Here is a 19,884-nt window from a genome sequence, read left to right as displayed (position 1 = left end):
AGAGCTTTGTGAAATACCAGTGTGGCTAAATTACTAGGCCCTTTAGCTTAATGAAGCTGGAATAGAACACAAGATCATCCCAATTTTCAAACCATGAAGAAATATACAACATGACAGTCACCCTACTTCAATTTCAGTCATTCGGAAAACAAGTTGACCCTCTAGACTAGAAATCACCTTCTCTCACTTCAAATGAGGAAAACACACTACAGGGTATTGATTTGCTCCCTGCTCCTTCCTGGTTCTGATTTCTAGCATAGGCCTTGTGGAACAGGAAGAAGAATATTGGACTTGGACTTGAAACAATTGGATTTGGATCTCAGTATTCTCTTTTGTATAACCTTGAGCAAGTCCCCTAAACTCGCCTCTTGTGAATACCTACTTCACATCAAGATTGTGGGGATTAAATGGCATTAAAAATATGAACACTCCTTGTAAAACACACAACCCATGAATGTGTAAATTATTAGGATTATTACTGTTTTGTCTAAAACAGAAAAGCCAGGTTCAGAAATGAACTTCTATAAGTTCATGGTCAACTTTTCAGTAACTTTGTGAAATGATTGTATAATTTTTTTTTTTTTTTTTTGCTATCCACTAGTATTACAGAAAGGAAATTTAATTAAAAAACATAAAAAAATAATATGGAAGTGGAGACATGAGCCAATAAAAGTTAAGAAGTAATGAGTACAGGCTGAAACAGCACACTTAACTCAACCCATGTGTCTAGAAGCAACTGCACATAGAGCGTGTCGGACAAGTGTCTGACTTCATCATACCATATGGTCACCCTTTGCGAGCACAGAGGGTGGGGGGAGTTAAGGTCATAGTGGTAACTTAGTTCTTCATTTCCTTCCATTTATTGGTTTGTGTCATTATTTTAAATTAGAATTTACATTTAATTATTTACTAAGACTACCGTAATTGGCTTTGCCTTTAATTTCTTTTTTATTTTTTTTCTTTTACAAAAATAGAGCCACACCTGTTGTAGAATAAGATCTCTAATCAAACTTAGAACACTCTGAGTATAACACACTGACTGCTATACTAGGCAAGGCCTCGTTGGATTCATTGGGATACAGAATGCTGCTTAAATGGAGAAAAACTGGCTTGCGCAATAAAAACAAAAATTGCAAAAGAAAAAACACCTAGAGTCCCTGCAAGTAAAAAGCAACTTGATTTCATTAAAAAAAGAAATATATATATATATATATATAGTTTTATTTTAGAATTAAAAGCTTGAAATCTAATTGTCTGTCAGTAAATAAAGATAGCATAGCATACCTGCTTCACAGTAAAAACAGCTAAATATGAAACAGAAGAAGGAAGAAATGGATGAAGAGGGACATATAATATGAGGAGAGGATATGCTCAAGTAAAAAGTTTAAGCTGGTGAACAACCAAGGCAGTATGATACTGTGGGGAGAAAGGAGGTATGCCGAGATTAGGTTTGCTTACATGATTATTAGAAGGGCAAGAAGCAATTGTTACTCCTCTCATTCTGCTGGGCTATGGACTTCAGCCTTCTTTATCAGTGCTCCTTCATGCAAATTATTTTGTTTATTTCAGCCTGTTATGCTTCCACAAGTGTTAATTTTGAAGTCTCAAAGAGTCTTGGTCCCAAAGGAGCTAGCTCCCCGCAGCCCATCCATCAGGGACAAAGAGGAAAAAGAGAGCCTCTTTTCTGAGCCTTCTCATACTGGTCTGCATGAAATCAAACTGGAGGGAATCCACCCCTTCCATCAAGTAAAGAAGGCAGGAGTGGTTCGTTGCCAGGGACCAAACTAATAAAATCAGTCAGTTTTACATTTTACCAAAATTACCTCTGACACATGGGTTTTACAGTTGGGCTTATTCTGTCAATAAATTTTTCATGGAAAGTTAGGTTATTTAGATGAGTGAGGTTCACATAGCATACTCCAGCTGTAATATGCCAGCTAAATTGCAACCCAGTGGCCTGAAAGAATTAATTCATCTCCCAAAATGTGAAATTAAATCCTAGGGAGCAACATTACATGACTGATGATGTACTGAATTAAATTAAAGGAAGACTTGAATGCTTGTTAAAAAAATATCGCTTACATAAACTAGTTTATAACCACATGTGAGCCTCCTAATGGATCGTGTTATTGTGAATCCACCATAACAAAAATCCAGAATGTGAACTATTAGAGAGTTGTTTAATTTAGGAGAAAGATACTATTTTGTTCTATTTCTTTCTTTCCTTTTTTTTTTCAACATATCAAATAGTTCAATTCTTAATATTATGTTACAAGATTAAGCTGGGTACTAATGTACCTTACAAATATTAATTTAAATCTCAGATTCTTTATCACACAGTAGTGTTGTCCCCTATTCTCCTCCACACAGAATATGACCAGTTCACTAACCTACTAGAATTTGGAAATGAAGCGTCAATGCACACTTGGCTTGTGACCTAGAGCCTTCCCTCAGTAGGTGGCGTGACCATTTGCTCTCCCATGTAGCAGCCTACTGTTCATTGAACTGTTTTGCAGTAGAAATCTAAATAGCCCTGCATTTGCCTCTCCTCTGACCTTCTTGAGATGACGTGGGCTCATCAGATGAACTGAATTCCTAGAGGCAGAGTCCCCACCCTATGGCAGCTCCAAACAGGAAGATGGTTTCCTCCTCCATTTTCATTAAAGACTCCTCTTTCTCCATGGCAGACCTGACTATTCACTCATGAAATGTGCTCATGTTTTATTTAGATTTGACTTAATGCAAAGGGAATACGTAATAGCTTGTAAGACACCTGTATGGAAGAGTATGACAAAGTAGGAAAACAAGAGGATGAGGGAAAAGGAGGCTGAGGTTTTTCTACATCTAGCAGACTCCTCATGGAAGATGTATCTGTCTGTCTTATCCTGAGAAACCTGGGACCCTTACATGCCACAAGGAACAGGGAAATCCCTCACGGGAGAAATGGCTAAAATATACACAAGTTTTGTTTCTTTTAGTTTTCAGTTCAAATACTTCCAGTATGTAATAGATGCATCCAGGTACACACATATACACACAAAATTCTTTCTTCTTATTTCTGTAGTTTTCTTTTCTCCTGTTCTTTTTCTCCAACTCCCTTCTCCTTCCTCCTAATTTAAGCCACAGCTGCAAAGCACCAGTAGGCTTGGGGTATCCTCTCTGAATGCAGATTCTTCCTGGTTGAAATTTTAGACAACACTCTCCAAACCCCTGCTTTCATCTGGCCACTGTCTCGGAAGTGAGGACTACTCCAGCCTGATCAGATAAGTCTATCAGCTAGCCTTCAAGGCCCCTGCACGTGGCACTGATCTCCCCATCCAGCGTGAGCTCCCTCCCCGCTCCACTTACACAGACACCCGGTCACCCCTGTCTCCATGTGTTCTGTCTCCTCCTAGCCAAATCCCATTCATTCTCCTAACCCAGTTTATATCCTACTTTCTTCCCAAATTCTTCGATGAAGACTCGGCCTATTGATAGCTCCGGGTTTTATGGTTGTTTTTTTTTTAATTTCCCCTGTACTCCAAGCCTGTACTGAGCTGTCTTCCTGGTCTTATAGCCCTGTTTCATATCCCTCCATCCAAAGTGCATAGAGAACACTCAACACAACACTTTATTCAGTGACTCGAACATATGGGACCATACTTCTTTCTAAATTAAGTAATGTGGTCTGTGCTAAATGTTTTCTTCTTAAAATGCATATTATTAAAAGAGGTAGGAAGATTGCAAAAAGACTATTGTGAAACCTAATCCTCTCCTGTTATCAAATGTCAAGTGCTCCCTTGACACCAACTCAAACTTACTTATTACGGTCAGCCCTTCTGTGATGCCCTCTCCAAACCACAAATCCCGTGTGTCTTCAACTCTACTAAGCAACACTAGCCTTTTCTAAGTTTACTAAAAGCATGAGGAATGGAGCTATTGATCAGCGTGCTCTGGGTTGGTGTTTATGTAGATTTGTCTTGGGGGGGGTAGTATCTTCTTTTATTGAGTTGTAAGGGTATGTGTGTTTTTCTGATTTTATTTTGTGTTTTACTAAAGATTTTAAATAACAAACAGTTGCCTGGATGTAAAGCATAATTTCTTTCATAAGGAGGAGTTAGTACTTATTTCTGAATAGTTGCAAGTGGAGAAACAACTTGCATACTATTATTCAGTCATTCTCTTCAATCTAAATGTTGCATCCAGGATTCTAGGACTCTTCATTCGTGGCATTGAGGAAAACAGCAGGTCCAAACGGGAGGGACTGTTTCATGAAAATGAATGTATTGTAAAAATCAACAACGTGGACCTCGTAGACAAAACCTTTGCTCAGTAAGCACTTTTTTCTTTCTTTTTACTTTATTGATTCCTAAAATGCTTATCATAATCATTACTGTACTCATTATGATCAAAACTGTAGGTATAATTTCTGGTTAGTTCCCTTTGACTCCGGAACATCCATTTTCAAATACATCCTGTGTTTGAGCATACTCAGGGGTGGCCTGCACAAGTCCGTGACAGCCCGGAGAAGGACCAAGTATAGAACGAAGGAAGCCTCCTGCCTGGCTGTCTTTCTGTGACATCGACAGACGGGTTTGTTTTTCTTGGGATACGGGTCAGTTAGACTGGTATTTAATGACTCTTTTCACAGGCCGTTAGTTCAGCTTATTAATTAACTTACTTGGTGTCAGCAGTCTTCCTTAAACTAAATATCTGTGAGAGATGTCTATGAGGACTCACTGAATAATAGAAAAAAATGGAAAAAAAATGTAAAATACTCTCCCTTAAGAAATTATTTCTCTTCATGTGAAATGTTAAAGGAATAGGTCTTTATACCTAAGAAATAGACTATGCAGCAGTGTACCTATGCTTTTTAAAATGTATATTGGCATTGCAATGGAATAAGGGACTAATTACTAATACCCTTTAGTAATCACCCTCGAACTCTATTGTTTCAAACAAAAACAACTCAATCTTCTCTGTGACCATTAGTTGCCAATATTGTGTTGGGTAGAAAGGGTGAGTAGTTGTGCCTGGAGTGGCAGTGGGCTCTAGCTGCTTCAGTGTAGGAAAAAAATGAAGCCTCTAGAGACTATTTCTGAAAATAATGAATAATAGGCAAAATTATAATTATTATAAATAATGATATTTTCTTAATATATCACTGTGCTTTTTACCAAGACTTAATAGTAATGCAAGGCAGACATTACTCCCTGTATTACTGAGGTGGAAATCAAGGCTTATAAAATTTCAATACAAAGTAGGAATTGAATCCTAGTCAAGAATCTACTAGAGGAGTTGGGCTGTCTATATGAAGACTTCTCCCTTCTCTACTAGCAGTGTAAGCTCTTCATTAATAAGGTGAGGAGGAGCTTAGATAGCAGTTGGAATTGTGATTAATTTTTATTTGGTGTGGCTGCTAGTAACAAAGACCTGAACTAAGGTATCTTAAACAAAATTTACCTTTTTTAAGGACAAATAAGTGTGGAGGTGGCAGTCTAGACTTGGTTTGGAAGGCTCACCATCACCAGTGAGTTAGGCATCTTCCATCTTTCACTTGGTCATCCTTCTTATATGGCTGCTATCTTTAAGCTATCTCATGGTCACAAGGTAATTGCTTGAGTTCCCTCCATCACTTCTGAGTTTCAAGAAATAGGAAAGAGAAATGGAACAAAAAAGTTCCTGCCTCCCAACTGAGCCAGATTCCCTATTGCCCTTCATCTCATTGATAAGAAAGCTGGGAAAGATTGTTGTTTTACCTGGTCATAAGGTATAAGGAGGCATAGGAAGAAAGAAAGAAAAAGTAGTAGGAAATTTGAAGAAAAGCACAAAGTGCTAAAACAAAAAAAAGCAAAAAATGCAGATACTCTTTAGTGAAATAAATAACAGAGAATATGCATTTTGGGTTGACAGTTCACTGTGATATTTGGCACAACCAACATACCTACCAATTGTCACCATGGAGAACCGTCTGTGTCAAAATTGAGCTTCTTGAACACAATCCATATTAGAAAAGACCTGTCCTTCAGAATACAGTCCTAAAAGGAAACCAAATGGTCATCTGATGACCACCATCAGAGATTTTTTTTTCTTTCCATTTAAAATTAGAGCTTCCTTTTTTTTTTTTTTTTTTAGAGCTTCCTTTTATGTTGAGTTTAGTAAACACTTCTGGATAGAATTTCAGATATAGAATTGCTTAAAAGCTGTGAGTCGTTAGACAAGTTAATCTCTCTGAGCCTCAGTTTCTTCATTTTGCAAAATAAGACCTAAGTATACCTACCTAACATCGTTGTTAAGAGAATTGAATGAGCGCATCACGCACGCTGATAACGCACACACAGCCCAGGGCAGTGGTGCCTCATGAGCAGGCCCTACGTGGTAACTGGCACCTTGTTAGCAAACTCATATTGGTAGGAACAGTGAGAGCACCTCCTGTGCGTCCGCTCCTGGGCTGTTCCCATAGCTGTGACTCTGGGTGCTTCAGACAGCATGCTGGAACATAGGATCACTATACATTCACTGTCTTTCAAGGGCTCAAGACCTCTTCCGTCAGGCAATGAAATCTCCAAGTGTGCTCCTCCGCGTGCTTCCACCTCAGAACCGGGAACAGTATGAAAAATCAGTCATTGGACCTCTTAACATTTTTGGCAACAATGATCGCGTGTTGAGAACAAAGGAGCCACCTTCTGTCCTTGGAAAATCAGGAATAAAGACAATAAATCTCACAGGAACAAGCAGTCCTGAAGAAGATGCATCTTCTCTGCAGCAGAGCAAGAGCCCCCGAGTACCAAGACTGGGCAGAAAACCATCCTCTCCCTCACTCTCCCCGCTCATGGGCTTTGGCAGCAAGAAGAATGCAAAGAAAATTAAGATTGACCTAAAGAAAGGTAATTATTAAATTATGCTTAATATCATTCTATTATTGTAACATGTAAAATTGGTTAAGAGAAATACATTAAAGCTAATTTTGTTAATTCTCCTTTCATTTAATTGAATCAAAGAATAGATTGAAGTGTATACTGAGGTAACTTAAATTTCTTGAAATTGTAGTACTTCCTTATTCTTTCTTTTCCGTTTTTCTCGAGAGTGTAGATTATTTGAAATAAGAAAATGATAAAGACATGCTGGGAAATAAAACCATTACAAAATTGATAGGAGCAGATTGATACTGTATCACAACTTAGACTAAATAGGCGCGGAAATTCAGTCTCTGTTTTGAGTGAGATTAGGCTTCCCTGATAGCTCAGTTGGTAAAGAATCTAGCTGTGAGGCAGGAGTCCCTGGTTCAATTCCTGGGTCAGAAAGATCCACCAGAAAAGGGATAGTCTGCCCACTCCACTCTTCTTGGGCTTCCCTGGTGGATCAGCTGGTAAAGAATCCGCCTGCAATGCGGGAGACCTGGGTTTGATCCCTGGATTAGGAAGATTCCCTGGAGAAGGGGAAGACTATCCACTCCAGTATTCTGTCCTGGAGAATTCCATGGACTATAGAGTCCATGGGGTCACAAAGAGTCAGACACGATTCAGCGACTTTCATTCACTCAGTGATTTTTGAAGAATCTTTTAGTCCAAGTCTGAAAAGCCAGCATATTGTTTCTGGTTCTCTAAGATAGTTTTTTACCAGCAAAAAATATTCCTCAGCAAATACAGGATGATTAGTGATTTCACCAATTCAACAATGCAAATAATGTTTCAAATATTCTTAATTTCCAAAGCATATATAACCTTTTATTTCGTCATCTTTTAAAAACTTTTTTATCCATTTTAAGCCCAGATCAATGACTAGATCATGTGTGTTCATACATGTTTATACAGTATTATACATACATACATACATACACATTTATGTATTTCTGTGCTTTTATTTTGTGACTCCTTCTATAGTCCCTTCACCCACTGAACCTTCTGCAATCCACTGGGATTTTCAGGACTTTGTTCAAAAGAAACCGATATTTTATGGATTCCTGTTGGAATTAATAGAAAATATAATGATCCCAAGGTAGTTTTAGAATACATCTTAACATATATTTAAAGCATGCAACATATGCCTTTAATCAGGATATAGAGATTTTTCTGAAAGATCCTCTAGTCAAAATTTTGTCCTCCTATAAGAATTTTATACTGGGAAGAAAATGTATTGACTAGGATGCACAATTAGGCTTTTTATATAAATGCATCACTTGTACTTTTCATACAAATTATGCAGTTATGTATAAGGCATGGGGTTGAGTGCTTTGAGGATAGATAAATTAGACACGGAACGTGACCTTAAAAATCCATCAGAAAGCTTTGGATGCAAAAATAAAGGATATTACATCCCAGAGCTGTGTTTTAAGAAGATTAACCTGACAGCAAAAGATATACTAAAGAAGAGAGCAGATAACAAGGGATCAGTAAAGGGTGCCCAGTGTAATATTTATGCCTAAATCACTGAGTGGGTGTAGATGGAAAGAGAAAGGAATTACAGTTATTGTTGGTTTTCAGCCAAGATGGCTTGCACGATGGGGATGCCATTTCAAGAAATTAGAATTTTAAGTGTAAAAGGCCAGGATCTGGGATGGAGAAGGAAGTTTGCAGTGAAGTTTAAAGTGCTGGTGACAGCATGTTCATGGTGACAGCCTGGAAACTGACACCAGAGAGGTTAGAGTGAAACAAAGTTTTGTCAGTGTCATCTGTAGAGAGATGGTGGTTGGAGACGGGAGCCAGACGAGGCAGAGTCTAGAGGACAAGTTGTTCCAGATCCTTAGGGAACATCTGTGTGTACATAGGACATCAGTGGGTAACAGAAAGAGTGACAGACATGTTGTGATCAGAGATGTAGAAAAATAGAAAGTATAGAGACATGAAAACCAAGAAGGGAGTTAATTTCAATAAAATGGTTGGTGAGAAGTGTCAAAGCTAGAGAAGGGGAAAGATCAGGAGAGGAAAAACGACTGATATGGTCACAGATAGGTCTTTGGTAATGGAAGAGTGAAGAAACAGTAGGACTGAAGTAAGGATTCTTTAGGGTAAAGAAAAATCTAAGCATGGCCTTGACACGGAGTAAAAAAGGCAAAAGTCAAAAGAGATTGGCGATGTAAGAGAACAGGATGGGAGTAGCAGGAACCAATGATGTGGCGATGTGATGAAGTACACAGGAGTGGAGATGCAGGTGGAGAGTGAGCCATGGGCTGGCTAGTTGATTGAAAGCCAGCATGTCAGATGGCCTCTTGCTTCTCAGGAAAGTGTGAAGTCAGGTTATGATTTATTAAGAAGTCAGCCTCCCAGGTGTATGGATAACATGTGGCATTTTTTGTTAAGACCTTAATAAAAGAAAGTGTTACACATCTACATTGGCCCTAAATTCATGGTGATATAATCATGACCTGTCAAGAACTGTAATCTGTATTTAAAACTAGAAACTCAAACATATTTAAAATATTTGATAGAATGTCAGTATTTTACTTTTTCTATGTTATTCTAAATTAGGCCAGTTTAACTATAAGACTGAATATAATATTTCTCCAGCTGAAGATGATCATGCATTTTCTTGATCTTATACACTAGGGCCTGAAGGACTTGGTTTCACTGTGGTTACCAGAGATTCTTCCATACATGGTCCGGGTCCCATTTTTGTAAAAAACATTTTACCAAAGGGAGCAGCAATAAAAGATGGCCGCCTGCAATCAGGGGACAGAATTTTGGAGGTAAGAATTAGAATGAATATATTCAATAAAATATTTCTTGGTGTTTAAGTAAATGAAATTTATGGAATTTTGAATTAGTTATATTGAAAAGTGTACTTGTAGACAAGATAAGGACTTCAATTAGAAAACTGCTTAATCAATAGCCAACTTTGTAGGTCCTCAATAAGGGCAGTGATATGGAATCAAATATTAAAAAGTTTTTCCTATCTCCTCTTTCTTACTTCCACCTCTTAGAGTCCCTGGGGGATTTGAGTCATATCTATGAGTTCATCATATATTCAGTTAGGGCTAAGAATTGCAAAGTTGCACCCAAGTATTTGTAACAGTTTCTTTAAACTTCTTTAAGAATGGACCAGTCTGTGTTAGGTCAGTCTATGCATATGGAGAAGTATTTCGAATACTCAAAGGAAGAGGCTTTCCCCCCCCCCCCCACTTATTTTTGTTTAATAGTATTATTTTCTTGTCTACATATATTGTTAATTTACCTTTCAAGAAATCATCTTCATGGAAACTGACTGGTTCCATTTAACTTGCCCATGGCATGGAAGCAACACCAGAGCTTTGTATATAGTTCTAGATCATGAAAGAAAATGGTTCAAATAATTAACATAGCCCCAAATTAGAATCTCCAATAATGTATGGTAACCTAGTGACTATAACTTTCTAACATGGAGAACACTGTAGAATTATAACAAAAACTCATGTCTGCAAGAATTGACCATGTGATAAAAATCCATTTCTCCTGTTTGTATTCAGCGGAGAATGGTACCAATTAAGCATTTGAAATCAGCTTCCTCCCTACTTGAGGAATGATTCTCTGGTATCTGTCAGTTTGATTTGTCCTTCCTAAGAATGTGATGTCTTAGGGAAAAACTGCCGATGCCAATTACTGAATGTCTGAGACTGTCCAGCACCATAGTAATAATGTTGGCATATTGCTAGTATCATAAACATGATTGGTTTGGACTCGCATACTCAGTTTTCAGCTTCCCAGAATTTCCTTGATCATGAGAGCCCATTTGCTGCATGCTTTCAAAAACCATCTAGGGTGGACAGGGCTGGCAGTGTTGTAATTTGGCTGCTTATATGCTTGTCTGCATCAGGTCAATGGCAGAGATGTCACCGGACGGACTCAGGAAGAGCTCGTGGCCATGCTGAGGAGCACCAGGCAGGGAGAGACTGCATCGCTGGTGATAGCCCGCCAAGAGGGAACTTTCCTACCCCGAGAGCTGGTAATGTTCAGATCACAGTCATACTGAGTTCTCAGCAAAGCAATCATACACATACTGAATTCATAATAGCCGAGAAATGAGTTCTAAGTCATAGCCTTAATTCGTTGGAAAAAAAAAAAAGAGTGAATCACACTGAGAGAGTTTTGCCCCATTTGGAGTATCACTATTTTAGAATGATGATGCAGTGAGATGGGTAAATGCAAACAGTGCTTCAAGTATATGAATACAAAAACACCCCTCAAGGAAGCAATTTAACAATATTCAACTGAATAAAATGCACATTGAGTATATGCTATGGGCTAGGCCCCATGCAAAGCACCATCAGCAGAAATGTTTGTGGTCCTACCTCAGTGCAGTTTTCAAAGTCCAAAGGGAAATTAAAATATAACCAAATATTTTAAATGGTGATGGAGATTATGAAAGCAAGTTGCAGAGTGCTACAGTAATACCTTACAAGGGAATTAACCTCATCTTGAAGCCTGGGAAAGACATCTCAAGACAGAGAACTTCATGTCCTATTAAAAACGTGTATCCTTTGACCTAGTAACTACAATTTTAGTAATTTGTCCTAAACTAATCATCGAAGATGTGGGAAAAATTCTTCTACATTGATTTTTTTTCTCCAGTCCTATTTATTGCAATGATATATTGAGCACAGTACAACCAAGAGGTATTGGTTAAATAAATAACTGGATCGCTTTCCAATGAAATATAATAAGTACTTAAATCATCTCTGTGAAGAATTAATAAGAATATGAGAGAATGTGCAGGATATATTATTAAGTAAAAAGTTGGGCATGAAGTGATATATGCACTATGACAATAACGTTAAGAATCTTTATAAAATATCTGGAAGGAGATACACCCAGATTGTCAGTGCATTATGCCAGATTTTCATTTCCTCATTTTTTTACTATTGATACATAATATTTATTGTTGAAATATTTAAGAATGATTTAGAAAATTCAGAGGATTTTTATGACTAATAATAAAGAAGAATAGATATGAGAAAAAGGAGTTTTAATTATTCTTTAATTTTTACTTTCTTTGAATCTATATAAGAAATGGCAAAGGCACATATGGGTAATATGATAGGTTTTCCTTGAATTAGATCATCAAAACAGTGAGTGTTAGTTGACAAAATTGAGTGTAGTTAACTTGAAAAAAAATTTTAGTACTGATAATTGCTATCACATATATAAAGAATTATTATACAGATTAGAAAGTAAATTTTAACCTGTTGCTTCAGATAACTTATGTCCATTAATTTAGTTACCTATTAATCCAACAAACAAGTTGCTGAGCATGCATTGTACACTCATTTGGAGGTTCGGGGGATAAAAAAAAATAAGACTAATTTCCTGCCCTATGTGAGCCTGTTCCAAAATAAATGGTTGGAAGTGATAATGTTACAAGCACTTTCTAGCTGTTGGAACTGTCCAAGAAGGAAATAGATTATTAAGCATACTGAAACAGAACCTGCCTCACCATCTGTCAAAGATGCTCTAGAAACAGTTGTCACACTGGTAAGATGATAAGACTAGACAATCTCTAAGACAGCTTCTCTGGATCTAATATTCTGTTCAGTTCAGTCAGTTCAGTCCAATGGCTCAGTCGTGTCCGACTCTTTGCGACCCCATGAACTGCAGCACTCCAGGCCTCCCTGTCCATCACCAACTCCCAGAGTTTACTCAAACTCATGTCCATCAAGTCGGTGATGCCATCCAGCCATCTCATCCTCTGTCGTCCCCTTCTCCTCCTGCCCTCAATCCCTCTCAGTGTCAGGGTCTTTTCCAATGAGTCAACTCTTCACATGAGGTGGCCAAAATATTGAAGGTTCAGCTTCAGCATCAGTCCTTCCAATGAACACCCAGGACTGATCTCTTTTAGGATGGACTGGTTGGATCTTCTTGCAGTCCAAGGGACTCTCAAGAGTCTTCTCCAACACCACAGTTCAAAATCATCAAGTTTTCGGCGCTCAGCTTTCTTCACAGTCCAACTCTCACATCCATACATGACCACTGGAAAAACCATAGCCTTAACTAGACGGACCTTTGTTGGCAAAGTAATGTCTCTGCTTTCTAATATACTGTCTAGGTTGGTCATAACTTTCCTTCCAAGGAGTAAGTGTCTTTTAATTTCACGGCTGCAATCATGTTTAAATACAAGTTTGAATAGACAACCTTCCTGAATCACTGCTCATATTATTAACCCTCCTGAGTACTGGCCAAAGGCACCTCTTCTTTCTATGTTCCTGTACCATGGAATTTCTTTCTGATCTTCCTTCTCTTTCTCATCATCTTACCTGTTTTTCCTTGTATCCTGTTGTATGCTTTGAGAAGATCCATGATAAAATAGGGAAGGGTAGATGAACTTACCATCTCCTTTCTGCTAGTTGACCCAGCCACTTTGGAAGGCAGAATCCTGAGTTTCTGCCTCTTCTCCTCCCTGAAGCACCTTACTCTTCCTAAAGAGATATGCTGTCAAAATTTGAAGTCTAGATTTTTTTTAACTAAATCCAGATAGATTCTTTTCTTCCATCTTTTATTTATCCAAAGACCTTGATCTTTTTTCTACAAGGGTCAAAGTGAAAGGGAACAGTATAAAAAGGGGCTTCCCTGATAGCTCAAGTGGTAAAGAATCTGCCTGCAATACAGGAGACTTGGGTTCGATCCCTGGATCAGGAATATCTGCTGGAGGAGTAAATGGCAATGCATTCCAGTATTCTTGCCTGGAAAATCTCATGGACAGAGGAACCTGGCAGACCCCAGTCCACAGGGTCACAAAGAGTCGGACATGACTGAGCACGCATGCAGGCCAAAGGAGGCAGCATGGATATGTAGCAGGAAGCCCTTATACTTCTTGTTCAAGTCTTGGTTGCTGGTGATAAAAGCTCAAAACAAAACAAACAAACAAAAAAACCTCAGTAGGACTATATACTTGTTTCAGGGATAGGAGAACAAGGAAGGAACTTTTGACTCTGTATTCTGATGAGCTACAGTCCTGGGAGGAGTAAAATCCTGAATATAAAGAGAAATATCCCAGACAGCCCATAGGCATGAAGAAGAACCCAACAGCAGAATTCCAACTAGAAACTCAAGCCCTAATGAGTCCCTCATTCCCAACTGAACAGTTCTTTACACCCCTTTTCCATATGTCTATCAGAATTCCCAAAAGCACTAATTCCTTCTTCCTAGAAGCTCTCCCCACCCCCCCAAACCCCCATTCTCCCTGTGCCAATAAGGGGGAAAAGGACGCTGATCTTAGTCCAGTTTGGAACTCTGAATACATTTTTAGTCAAACACAGTTACATCTAGAAGTTAGCAAATGGAATAATAGAATTTTTGGACTAAAGGGGGCTGAAAGATACACACAATACTCAGTGTGTTAGCTATGCTTATTGCTTCAGGTACATTACCACTTCTGTAGTATTGTAAACACAATACTATATAGGTATAATGGGGTAAATAGATTTGGGCAGGCTTACCTGGGACTAACAACTGCTTTGAACATTGTTTTCTTTTTCATTATTTTAAAACGTACTCTGGTACAAAACACTGAATTACAGACAAAACTTGTATAACCAACCAAATTTACAAGCCAGGCAGCCTGTGCATATTCTTTCACTCTTATTTAATATAATTTAGTGAAATTAGATTTCTATTCCAGAAAATGCCATTTTAGCCCAAGCCCACCAGGGAGCATATTAAATTAATTGTGCAACTATGAGATTATGAATGAAAATAAATTCTCTTTTCTCATCATTTTCCATGTTGCACAAAATTTGGAGGGTGTGTGGTTAGTATCCATTCTCTTAGAATCCCCTGGCAAACAGTCTTTTTAAAAATTATGTGACTTCTAACTATCCAAATATGTGGAATATGTAACCACAGCAAAGCAAGTGCCTTTGAGACTTACTTAAGTAATGGGAACCCAGAATCTTTGTTTTGGAAAATTATGGAATAATAATATTTTTCCAGTCCAAATACATGTCTTGAATGCTAAATAGCAGGAATTCTGCAGGAAGTTTATAAAGTGGTCGCGTGTGGCATGCATGGGGCTCTTTCAGTGGGAAATATTCAGAATGTGGAATTGGACTCTTCGAAAGCAGAGAATGAAGAGTGTGTGACATGATGCATCTTTGTGTTTCTCTTTCAAAAAAAAAAGCAAAGGTGGTATCATTTCGGTCTCTTCTCCCTTATTTTGAATGATGCACCCACTTGACTTTCCATTCAAAACCTGGCAGGATGAAGGAAGGACAGCACTTCCTGCTTTTGTCTGATTCTGTCTCCTTTGAAGAAAACAAACTGTTTATTGGTTTCCTGTTCTGAGAAGCTGTCCTCTCCCTTTTGTTAAGCCATGCTATTTCGTGAGCTCTGTACCCTCTTAACAGCACTGCTCTGCCTATTTTCTGACAGTTAAATCTTCCTTACTTCCCTGTTATCATTAACTTCCTGTGGAGTCTTAACACTCACCGCCAAGGGAGCGTGTGGTCAGCAGTTTCACAGGAAGACCCAGTATAGGATGGTCTCTCAGATGTGACCCTCTGTCATTCCAAAGGCCTCAGCATCCATTTCCTGGTCATTTCTCCTGACTTGCTACATAAGAGAACAGTGCTGAATTCCTATATTTGCTGGTCCAAGCCTTCCTTCCTGAGCGATTTGGTCAGTTATCACAAGTATGATGGCACATTTAGCCAACTTTCCAACTGCGGCAGGCTAGGTTGAAAATCTAATGAAGGGAATTTATACAATAGCATCATCACTATTTAGCTCTTTCTAGTATCTTTACCAAAAGGACTGTGCTTCAAAGGTTATCTTTCCAGAATCCTAGTCCAGAAGAACCTTTGATGTTCTCATCCCCTTGCTGGGTGAGAGTTTATTAAAGAAGTGTTTCACACAGGGAGCATTTTTGCAAAAGGGACTTTGAGATTAGTGTTGGTAATAGAATCAGAAGGTAAATCTGCTGTGTTTGTGATTGTACTTGAAAACTATGCTACTTATTCGGTGGTTTGTTTGGTCTGTTCTGTGAGAGACATGGTCTGCAAATTTTTTTCCATCCTTGATACCTAAAATTCTTTTTGTCTTTTGCCAAATGTCAAATAAAGCTATCGTTCCATTTAGAAAAAATTCTGAAAATGAAAAGCTTTTTGTGTATTCCATGACTTTATTTTTAAGGACTTCAGAGAAAGAGGCTTTGGATTATTTGCCATGTATGTATCATGTATGTGGCTGTCTCCTTTCATTTATTGGGGAAAAAGAACTATTCTGCCATTTCATTGTTAACCTCTTTAACATTTCATGTTCTGACCTGCTGCCTTATCTTTAAATTATCCTGAAAATCACAGCAACTCCTGGTGCGTAAAACAAGCTGAGAAAATTTCAAATGTATTTATAATTTCTACCTGCCAAGTTTGCCTGCTATTAAGTGCTGGCCTCTGCAAGGGGGATTAACTGTATTTCAAGCAAGCAAGTTGCTCCTGCTTGGCATGATTGAGATCCCAAAGTTAGCCATGTTTGTCATGCTGATCTGACCTTCACTTAGGAATATTGCTTTTGCTGAGAAAAAAAAATGATGCAGGCATATGTGGAGGCTCTCCGAATAGCTGCTGAAATTCCAACACTACAGATTTATCAGTCCCTGTATCTACCTTAGTAAATGACACATGGCCTAAACTTCTTCATGGTTTACTCTGTCTTCTTCCTAAGTAAAAACTTCATTTCTCAAATGTCAGATTATTTAACATCATGAATCATACAAGAATTTTAGTTTGAAATTTTAGATGAACCTCATTTAACTGATACATTATTTTATTCCCTTTGGCTATTTGATTCAAAATGACCCCATGCTTAATTAACCAAGGTACTTACAGAAAAATGAATATTATAGTGGTTATTTGTGGAAAAGTAGCAGAAATTGAAGGATAGTTTCAGAATGATTTTTCTACCCAAACCAAAGTAATGAGTTATGTTTTAGAATTTAAATAATTATACAGAAACCAAAATGCATTGCTATATTTTATAGATTCTCCAAGTAACTCAGTTCTATGACTTCAGATGGAGTCCTGGCTAATACACAGTTTCCATTTCTGCCTCTTTCTACAGTAATTTCTGTTTACTTCTTCCTATATTTCCACTCAACCAGTAGTCCAGACTCTGGAAAATGAACTTCAGAGTCAATAAAATGTGTACCTGTCCTCAAGAAGTGTCTAGCCCATAAAGAAAAAGAGTGTGTTGATCAAATTATACAACTGAAGTGTTTGGATTCAAAGTTGAGGACCAAAAATGCCTATAAAAACATAATGGTCCTTGAGAAGAATTTTGATGATTGACTAGGATTTCAAAATGCAGAGCCACAAGAGAGAAGGGAAAAACAAGTTTAAATACTGAGATTGAAAAATACAAAATATATCAAGGAGATACTACCCACCCTAGTAGATTACTGATCAAGGAGCTAACATGCGAAACTGGAAGGGGCAAAGAAGCATTAGGTTCCTGCTTAAAGCTATTGCAGTTCACTAGAATGTAATGGTTAGGAGCTTGGGATCTGATACTAGCCAGACCTGGGTTGAATCCTGATTGACTGAGTAACCTTGGCTAAGTTACTTCCCTATGCTCCCATTCATTAAAAAAAATGGGGATCAGATTATTATCTACCTAAGAGATTGTTTATTAGCATTAAGTGAGATACGTATGTCATACTTAGAATCAGGCACATGCAATGGAATTCAGCAAATGTTACTTGTTATCAGCATTGCTCATCTCAATGAGAGATATTTAAGTGCAGTTAGGACATCCCAGTCATTGGGAATGGAGAGGGGAATGGAGATAGAAAACTTCGGCTTTGGCATCTGATAGATGTTGGGGAAATAAAATGAGGTATATCAGGAACTCCCAAGTTTTTAATTTGGGTGGCTAGAAATAGAAGATATATAAACAGGTTTGGAGAAGAAACAATTATTTTTGGCCTAGAATTGTATTCCTTTTCATGCCTCCCAAGCTGATCTATGAGCCAGTAATTATCACTGTTTTTCCTTCTCTCTACTCTCCAGTCATGCCAGGCTTTTGTTCACTTGTTTAAGATGTTACCAGAGTCCTCTCTATGCCAAATAGTTCCTGTGAGACTTCCCTCTGCTTAGAACACCCCCTCTCTTCTCTTTCATCATTCAATTCCTTAAGATATTTACTTACAGAGCCTGCTTGAACCCCCAAGTCTGAGATATGGGGCTCAAGTTAGTTTTCCATTTATATTCAGAACTCCCCTTACCATGTCTCTGAATCACCTTAAGAACAAATAGCAATTGAGTCCAGATTTGGGGGTCTCATGGCTTCAGTGTGAACTCCTCTCTCACAATCTTACTGAATCTCTCTGTGCCTTAATTTCTTCATTTGTTAAATGAGGACAATGATAGTACCCACTTTGTAGGGTTGTTATGAGGATTAGTTGAATATAGATGCCAACACATGGTCCAATAATGTTGACTCCTATTGTTATTTCCTGTATCTGGTGGACACTGTGTGCTCAGTAAATATTTGTTGACTGAATAACTGAAAGCTGCATGTTATTAAAGTAGATGATATAGAAAGCTAGAAAAGGTATCACTGAAAGAGCTATTACCCCTAATCTATACCTAATCTGTATTTAATGAATTATCTATACTACTACAATCATTTTAAACCAAACAAAAATTATTCAGAGATTTCCTTAGACATCAGAGCTCTAGCAGCCTCTAACTACACATAAGACAATGGGAGTAGGGATAGTTGGTATTAAATGTAAGTGACAGTTTAGGTCATTTAAATGATCATGAAGACATTTGCATGATCTAGTTGTATAGTTTATTTGTAAAGACATATAAAAATAATAAGTAGCAGTATCTTTTATTTTAAAATATTAAAGTCATTTTTGAAATATTAATGTAGTTTAAAGTACCTTTAAAATGTTTCAGTCTTGGCTACCATAACTTGTTAGCACAGTGGTCCTCAGAGCATGGTCTTAGACCAGCAGTGTAGCACCACCTGGAAATTTGTTAAACATGCAAATTCTCAGGCTCCATGAAGACTTAAGAAATCAGAAACTCTAGGGCTAGAGCCCAAAGATGGATTTTACCATACACTCCAGATGGTTCTGATGCTCCCTCAAATTTGAAAACCACTGGAATAGTGGTTTAGTTATAAAGAGTGTCATAAGACCTGTAGGATGACTGAGTACCCATAGCTGACTAGCTCCAATAATCACATTTTCAACTTTATTTTTTTTTCTTCTACAAACAATTTCTTGCTCTTCAGAAAGTATTCAATGAAAATTTCAGGCCCAATTGAGTTGCGTCCCTTTGGCCACGTGCCCCTCATTTTGGCAAAGGGCCAGTGCTGAGTGCAATCCAGTTACTCAACTCAATTACATCTGATCCATTTAGGCAAACTCAATTGTACTTGACTTTTTCAGGCCCAACTCGATTGTGCTTTAAAATTTCCACACTCAATTTGATTGTGCTCAAAATGTGTTATGTGCCATCTTGTAACTTGTAGATTTAGACACATACCAAAGGGAGGTACTTTTAGAGAAGCTTAGAAGATTGGGTTACTGACATTTGTTTGCAGTTACACTTAGTTTTCCCCATCTGTTTGCCATGAAGTGATGGGACTGGATACCATGATCTTAGTTTTTTGAGTGTTGGTTTTAAAATAGCTTTTTCACTGTCCTCTTTCACCCTCATCAAGAGACTCTCTAGATCCTCCTCGAGATAGGTAAAAAGTGGAAACAGTGATAGCTTTATTTTGGGGGGGCTTCAAAACCACTGTGGATGATGACTGCAGCCTAAAATTTAAGAGATGCTTGCTGTTGGAAGAAAAGCTATGGCAAACCTAGCCAGTGTATTAAAAAGCAGAGACACCACTTTGCTGACAACGGCCCCTTTAATCAATGCTATGGTTTTTCCAGTAGTCATGTACAGATGTGAGAGTTGGACCATAAAGAAGGCTGAGCAAT

General features: G+C 38.0%; 1 protein-coding gene across 2 annotated transcripts in view; it reads left to right on the top strand.

Annotated features, from left to right (window-relative positions):
• Nucleotides 1-19,884, top strand: part of PARD3B (par-3 family cell polarity regulator beta) — a 1,130,274-nt gene that overhangs the window by 634,696 nt on the left and 475,694 nt on the right. For both annotated transcript variants that reach the window (XM_065930754.1, XM_065930753.1), the window contains exons 7-10: nt 4,186-4,311; nt 6,511-6,866; nt 9,525-9,664; nt 10,768-10,896. In XM_065930754.1, the coding sequence (XP_065786826.1) occupies nt 4,186-4,311; nt 6,511-6,866; nt 9,525-9,664; nt 10,768-10,896 (751 nt within the window). The remainder of the gene's footprint in view (nt 1-4,185; nt 4,312-6,510; nt 6,867-9,524; nt 9,665-10,767; nt 10,897-19,884) is intronic.

The sequence above is a fragment of the Muntiacus reevesi genome, chromosome 3 (assembly GCF_963930625.1).
Source record: "Muntiacus reevesi chromosome 3, mMunRee1.1, whole genome shotgun sequence".
NCBI classification, from domain to species: Eukaryota; Metazoa; Chordata; class Mammalia; order Artiodactyla; family Cervidae; genus Muntiacus; species Muntiacus reevesi.
Note: the sequence above shows the minus strand (reverse complement) of the source record. Positions and strands in the feature narration are given on the sequence as shown.